This window comes from Montipora capricornis, chromosome 11 (assembly GCF_036669925.1).
Source record: "Montipora capricornis isolate CH-2021 chromosome 11, ASM3666992v2, whole genome shotgun sequence".
NCBI lineage: Eukaryota > Metazoa > Cnidaria > Anthozoa > Scleractinia > Acroporidae > Montipora > Montipora capricornis.
Genome location: NC_090893.1, coordinates 5,531,624 through 5,539,123, shown reverse-complemented (window position 1 = coordinate 5,539,123; position 7,500 = coordinate 5,531,624). Strand labels below are relative to the sequence as shown.

The window sequence follows — 7,500 nt, the reverse complement described above, 5'->3', positions numbered from 1 at the left end:
AGCAACAGGGTAAAGTTTGTTACTCTCTGGACAACCATCTTGAAATGAATGGACTTATACACCCAAATCAATGGGGTTTCAAGAAAGGTGTCTCCACTTTTGTATCGTATTGGTTCTTTCCTAGTTTCAACCCATATGTATCAATCGTCCTTTTGTCAAGATATACATGATATTTATTAAATTGGTGTTTGTATGTTTATGTGGAGTTGGAAATTTTCGGATTCCTGTTGGCCCTGTACGATGTCCTGGACAGAAAACTAATGCCTTTGGCTGTTACAGAAAGCAAGAGAGGAAAGAGAGGTAAGGTAAGTGGTAAAGATTGTAAGTAGCAACAGAGGAAGAGGTAGATGTCGGAGATAAGGTACAATGGAAGAAGAAGCAGAGAAGAGAAAAGAAGAGTTGGAAAAAAAAAACGTTAACCCTAACCCTCTAAACCTTGATTTCATTTATTGCTTTCTTTTTTCTTTTTTTTCTTTTTTTTAATTGCTTTATTTTTTATGGCCCCCTAAAAATCCAGGCCCCACTTTTTTATTACATCCCCAAAGAAAGGGAAAACCCTTTCTAGACAGTTGATAATAAATTGGTTTTAAACATTTTAACCTACAATTATAGAAAACACCGTTGGGAAGGTTAGCACTTAATTTTGACGTCTTCATTGCTTCTCTCCCCTCCCCCCTCATTCAATGTTGTGCAAAACTGAATGGTTTTAGTGGGAAATTGTTGAGTTACCTTCCAACATTGAATAGGGGGGAGGGGGGGCTATAAAAGAGAAGGTGAAACTATTTCTTTTGCGGTTTAACAGAAGTGGGTTGAAATACTACTTTTGTCTATGATCGTCTGAAAATACCAAAATTAAACGAGGCTTACCTGTAAGGTGAAGTTTGATTTGGGTTCTGTGAGTCATTGGTCAGGAGCGAAGGAGTCATGTGAGAAAGCGCACGAGCCCGGGAAGATCAGTCTTTAACAGATGTGAGCACTTACACCCAATCACGGGTGGGGTAATAACACATGGGTGGGCACATGACTCCTTCACTCCCGACCAATGACTCACAGAACCCAAATCAAACTTCACCTTACAGGTAAGCCTCGTTTAATTTTGGTATTCTGTTTCGTCATTGGTCATTGGTCGCTACGGAGTCACGTGAGATTTTAAAGCAGTGTGAGGGCGAACACAAATGGGACAGCAATGATTATAACAATATGAATCTGCTTTAATACCATGCTCTCTTAGGGAAACTATCTTAGTTGTCACCACATACAGCTTTAAGGAGTTCAGCCCCAAAGTTCGCGCGGTGTTCCACTGGTTTGTGGTAAAACTTGGTAAAGGTGGACTCCTGAGACCACCCAGCACTTTTCATAATTGTGGCAATAGAAATGCTGTTCCCTTTAGCTGCAGATGTAGAAGCTGACCTGGTGCTGTGGGCACCATACTTGGAAGTGTCAATTCCAGCAGCAGCCAATGTAGTCTTAATCCATCTGCTTACTGTATCAGGGGAAACAGCTTTGTGAGGCTTAGTGTAACTAACAAAAAACTGCTTAACATCACCTCGAAGAGCATCTGTACGCTTCAGATAGTGCTGAAGATGCTTTACAATACAAAGACTAACATCTGGTGCATAGGCCTGAAACTCAAGGCAAGCTAAATGTTTACCAGGTCTCGAAGTTTTCAACAGTGAGTTAATGAAAAACACACATTTATCAGAACTTATTTGCATACAATCAATTGATAATGTGTGCAAAGTCTGACGACGCTGTCCCGAAAGCAACGCCATCAACATAACCACCTTCAAAGTCAGGTTTTTCAAACTAAGTTTCTCAGGTGACCCAAATTTTGCTAGGTAGTCTAATACCACAGTCACATCCCAAGTTTCTTGATACCTTGGTAGAGAGGGTCTGCATTCGAAAATTCCCTTGATGAAACGACAAACTAAGGGATGCTGTCCAAAAGTATAATGCTCTGATGTGAAACAAACAGTAGATAAAGCACAACGGGCTGTGTTGAGGGCACTATATCCAATCCCTGTTTGGTACAGTTCTGCCAGGAAATTAATCCCATGTTCTAGAGTCGCTGAAAAAGGATTAATCTTTTTTTGACTACAGTACTGTTCCCATTTAGCGATGAAAGGTTTATATTGTTGTTGAGTACCCTTTCTCCAGGACTGCAAGATGAGTGAGGTAGCCGATTCCGAAAGGCCTCTGCCTTCAAGGGATTTCCGGACAAGTGGCATATCAGAAGAGTGGCATATCAGAAGGGTGAGCTTCTGATGTAGTGGATGTACCAAGTCTGGCTGTTGAGGTAGAAATAAGGTGTTTCTTTTTTGGTTCCTGAACCAGCAGACGCATTACCAATGGCCACCATGGTTGAGTCGGCCAGCATGGCACAACTAACAGTCCTGTGGCCTCCTCTGCTTGGATTTTCTGTAACACTTTTGGGATGATACTAAAGGGAGGAAAAGCATAAAAAACGTAAGGTTTCCAAGAGATTGAAAAGGCATTAATAGCCATTGCTTCAGGATCAGGTTGGTAGGCGACAAATGGCCTTAACTGGTAATTAAGCCTAGAGGCAAACAGGTCAATCTGAGGCTCAACATGAAGTTTCTTAACAGCCTCGTGGAAAATCTGTCTGTCTAAGGTCCATTCAGTTTCTTTTCTAGATTTCCTGGACTCTGCATCAGCTAGAGTATTCTCTTTTCCTGGGATATGACTTGTGGTTAACCACATGTTATTTTCAAGGCACCATGCCCAGAGTGTACGGGTTAGATCATTTCTCTTTCTGGAATGGCTAGTGCCCATTTTACCTAAATCTGACACAGCAGTCATATTATCTATTCGCACAAGGACATGCTTCCCTGACAACTCTTTGTGAAATGCCTTGAGAGAAAATAACACTGCAAGCATTTCAAGATAATTAATGTGATTTGAAGCCTCTTCAGGGGTCCAATGCCCCCCAATCTTTACATTATTGAGTACTCCTCCCCAGCCTTCTTTACTTGCATCTGTGTATAAAGTGATCTCTGGCTGAGGAGGGCTTATAGGTTTTTGCAGCGACCCTGCTGAGTGTATCCACCACTGCAAATCACTGCGAGACAACTCAGACAGTGACATAAAGGCATCAAAGTTACCCTTGTTTAAGCGCAAGGCCTCAGTTTTGTCCATGTCCAGTGACCTAAAATGCAAGGGCCCTAGCTTTGCAGCTGGAAAATTTGATATGAGTAACCCAAGAGTGGATGCCACCTCTCTTACTGTAGGGTGTGGACACTGCAACAGGCCTTGACAGGTATGAATGATCGCGATCTTCTCAATCTTCTCAGAGGTTGGATAGACTGTCATTGTAATTGAGTCTATAATAAAACCCATGAAGGTGATTCGATGTTGTGGAACAAAGGATGATTTTTCAGGGTGTACAGTAAACCCAAGGGAATCAAATAATTTGACAGTATCCGTAACATTTCTTTCACAGTCATCATAGTCATCACCCTGGAGATATGAGTCATCAATATGACTTGCTGAAAGGTGTCCCAGCTGCCTTAAATGTGAATATACTGGCTTTAATAATTTAGTAAACTTCCTGGGGCAAAATGCCAATCCATTTGGAAAACAAACATATTGATATAGTTTTCCTAGCCACTGAAACTTCAGGTATTTTTGGTCGGCAGTGGCAATAGGCACAGAATAATAAGCATCTTTTAGGTCTATTGATGTCATAAAGCACCCAGGTTTTACCATATGTAGAACAGTATTAAGCGAGTCCATTTTAAAATGGTGATATTGCACATGAGTGTTTAAACATTTGAGATTTAAAATAACTCTGAAAGAGCCATCCTTTTTAGCCCTAGTGAAGATAGGAGAGATATATTCCCCTTCTTCGTGACTACTTGGGGTAATAACACCTTTAGCAAGTAGTGTATTTATTTCGGTATCAATGACACGCTGTTCATCCAAATCAAGGATTTTCTTCTCTCTAGGGGCTACTCTTTGATATGGAGTCCTGGTAAATTCAATTGGCTGGCCTAATATCATTTGCAATATCAGGGTCTGAGGTTAAGGCCTGCCACTGATTATAATATTCTCTCAGCCCCCCTGCTTTAAAGCAGAGAACTTTGTGCTTAAGATACTGCAACAAATTTACCTTGTCTGTCAGGAGATCAGAGCATTTCACTGGCTGGATTTCTTCTCGGTTTCCCGTGGTTTGTAGAAGTTGTTTTGTGGCCGGTAAGACCGGCCCCTCTTCCCTAAAAAAGGCTTTCCACTAGAGTGAGGAGATTTGCCCTTCCAGCCATCGCTATGGTTCCGGTAAGATGACTTTGCAGTAGTCGTATGGCCAATCCTATTTGTCGCTTTGATATTGTTGAGCTGAGATTGCAGCTCATCGCCAAATAACAAGCCCGTGATGGGTACTTGAGAGCCACACAACGAGGAATATTCGTTATTTAAGTGTGGTTTGATAGCGTCGCGTCGATGGTAAGACAAGTCAATGTTAACATGACCTAACAATGCCAGAGCATCAGCGTTAGACGTAACTAATTTCCCCAATGTCTCAGTGAGAGCCAGCGCTGAAGTCTTGTTTGGATCTGCACGGATAGCCAGCAGTGTGACAGTTGATTTGGCGACAGCGCTACCGACTTTAACAAGGACTTTCTGCATGTTTGCAAGGCGTAAATCCGTGCTCCTGGTCCCGTGCTTCAGCTTATTCCATATCTCGGAGTTGACCTTTGGCACAGTTAATTTCTCACAATTATCGGGTCGATTGTATTTCGCCAATTTTTCTTTTAATTTGGCTTCCTCCAACTTAGAGCCCCATCGCTTATTGACGATATCTGCCAATTTCTGAGCGACTTTCGGGTCAGTTTGCTCGTCCGACTCAAAGTCTTGAGCAATTTCATTGAGCAATGCGTCCTCTGCAGAGCTGCCCCGTTTTGGCGGGTCGCCGTTGGGCGGGCAAATGAGTGCCTCGAAATCTGACTTTTCAGGGTCTGAATCTCCGCTATCGCTCATGGCACTAGCTGCAGGAAGTTTTCTTCTCCTTTTCGGTGGCGTAGCATGGTCTTCTGGTTCTTCAGCTAACCGTTTCATTGCCTTTTCCATGCACAGCATGGTGGAACTCATTTGAGTCATAGTTGACAAGACGTTAGCAAGCACGTTGTCTGTGCCCTGTGGCGAAGAATTCGCTGACTCATTGTCTTCAGAAATTAAATTTTCTTACTCCGCTGGTGAAAGGGCGTCCCTTCCACTCATATTTTCGGCAGCCATGCGGCGATTTTCTCGACGTTCGTTCAACACGGAGCACACAAAACAACACACGTCCGACCTTCCCGAAGGATCGCACACAACTGATCTTCCCGGGCTCGTGCGCTTTCTCACGTGACTCCGTAGCGACCAATGACCAATGACGAAACAGAATTCTGGGTGTGGTCTTAAATTAAAAATACAACTTTTTTTCTTAGCATTTACAGTTCCTTTGAACAACAAACACATGTCCAATTAGTGCTCGCTTTAACATTTAAATGTTTTTTGCCATGTTATCATGAATTTTAGGCATTTATCTGGTTTAACTTTCATACATGAATTAGGATGTCTTGTTGCAAGTGTTTCAATGATATTAAATTGTAGAGCAAATAAAATCATGAAAATTCCTTTGTGAATTAATGAAAAGGTGAGTAGTCTAAATGGTAGTTAATTAAAGCCAAAGAGCTGGTCTTGAATGGTGAAACAAGTTCACGGACTAATCACTTAGAATGGCAGACATCAGTTGCACTTTGCCAAGTTGAGAGCAGCCCCTTTTAAAGGGCATTCCTAAACACAGGAACATAACGGAACAGAACAGAATATACCGGAATATGCCAGAATGAGGCAGAATGACACTGGAATTAGACGGAATGAAAAGAATGGTACCGGAATATACCGAAACGAGCCGGAATGACCCCGGAATGAGGAGGAGTGACACACAAACAAAGCGGAATATACTGGAATAAACCGGAATATTCCGGATCAAGGCAGAAGGAATAAAACCGAATGACACCAGGATGAGATGGTTTAATCAAGAATGATACCGGAACATACCAGAACGAGGTGGAATGACCACAAAATAAGGCAGAATAAACCAGAAGGACACCAGAATCAAGCTGATTAGCCCCGGGAGGGGGGGGGGGGGGGAGACTCATATATGAAACAGACGGGAATGCTCATCGGAAATTTTGAATTTAACCCCTAAAGGAGACCATCTGGGCATGGCTCAAGCTTTTTGTGACCCCTAAAGGAGACCAATCTGGGCGTGGCTTAAGCAAATTTTAACCCCTAAAAGAGACCGCTTAAAAACACAAATACGACATGCAATGAGTTTTAATAATATAAAGACATAATCATCGAATGCTTTTATCTAAAAGTAGTTTTTAAAAGCATTGTCATAAATCTCAAGTTCTTCAATTCAATTCTGTGTTTCTTCGTGGAACCCTAAACGAGACCTTAGCGACTTAAAATATTGGCGCTTTGCCCGGAACACCCTAAGCGAGACCAAAATCCAAAATTTACACCCCTAAGGGAGACGACAAGCATCCCCGTCTGTTTCATATGGGAGAATACCTAAATACCATTGATTGCATCTACACTTCCACGCACCTGACAAAAACATGTTCTATTGGCCTAATCAAACTTATGTTTTGACAGCAAAACGCCATTGCCGACCACCATCAACAAGCGTGAAAACCTTCTCATGTGGGCAGAACTTTCATCCAAATGGGTAAGAAAACTTTGAAGTTTACTGTCAAAACATCAGAAGTTTGATAGGCCAACACAACATGTTTTTATCATGTTCATGGAAGTGTAGATGCAATCGACATAATTCTGTTCTAGCATAAATACTCTTAAACATAAGTTTGGTATTCCTTAAATTATAAGATTCATGTTCAAGTTCATAAAATTTTAAACATTTCAAAATTTTCAGGTGCCTACAAGAGACAATAATTTGCTAAAATGGTGAGGATCACTTCTCTATTTAGAGTCATTTTTAATTACGAGACAACATTTCAGCTTAAAAACTTAACTCACCACCTTCCTCTCTGTTTCATTGATGTCATGCCCTGCTTTATTCTCGTGAACGTTAACCATGACACCTCTTTCGCAAATCTTTTTCCCTTTGCACAAATCATAAATGTGCTGCAGACGTCTGTGCTGCTTGTTTTGGGATTTTGACAAGATTTCTTTTACTTTAGGATTGTTCTAAGGAGAAAAATACATTTGTTACTCCGGCATTTCGGCAGGTACAAAACGCAGGTCACAGGGCACAGGTCACAGGTCATTGTTTTAGCTATAAAGAAAGTATCCTAAACATTCATAAAAGCTAACCTTAGGCCTAAAAAGTTTTCTGTAGGTATAATTAGGCCTAAAATTAGCTTTTATGAATGTTTAGGATACTTTCTGTATTGGTTAAATAATGACCTGTGACCTGTGACCTGCATTTTGTACCTGCCGTTTGTTACTCTACTCTTGTTGTTGTTTTGCTTG

The 7,500-nt window shown here is 41.4% G+C and overlaps 2 protein-coding genes and 1 pseudogene across 2 annotated transcripts in view; all 3 read right to left on the bottom strand.

The window, feature by feature from the left end:
• LOC138025085 (DNA-directed RNA polymerase II subunit RPB1-like) overlaps positions 1-7,500 on the bottom strand; it is a 63,538-nt gene that overhangs the window by 43,065 nt on the left and 12,973 nt on the right. Inside the window, exon 4 of the mRNA XM_068872348.1 lies at positions 7,045-7,215. Within this exon, the coding sequence (XP_068728449.1) occupies positions 7,045-7,215 (171 nt within the window). The remainder of the gene's footprint in view (positions 1-7,044; positions 7,216-7,500) is intronic.
• On the bottom strand, positions 1,188-4,020 carry LOC138024595 (uncharacterized; annotated as a pseudogene).
• On the bottom strand, positions 2,314-5,408 carry LOC138025088 (uncharacterized). The gene is made up of 2 exons (XM_068872354.1): positions 4,130-5,408; positions 2,314-2,440 (listed from the first exon to the last, which is right to left on the bottom strand). Exon 1 carries the CDS (start codon positions 5,113-5,115, stop codon positions 4,156-4,158), a length of 960 nt encoding a protein of 319 aa, XP_068728455.1. The 5' UTR covers positions 5,116-5,408; the 3' UTR covers positions 2,314-2,440; positions 4,130-4,155.

Coding starts and splice junctions, on each gene's coding strand:
- LOC138025088 (XM_068872354.1), bottom strand. CDS start 5,115: ATGACTCAAATGAGTTCCACCATGCTGTGCATGGAAAAGGCAATGAAA.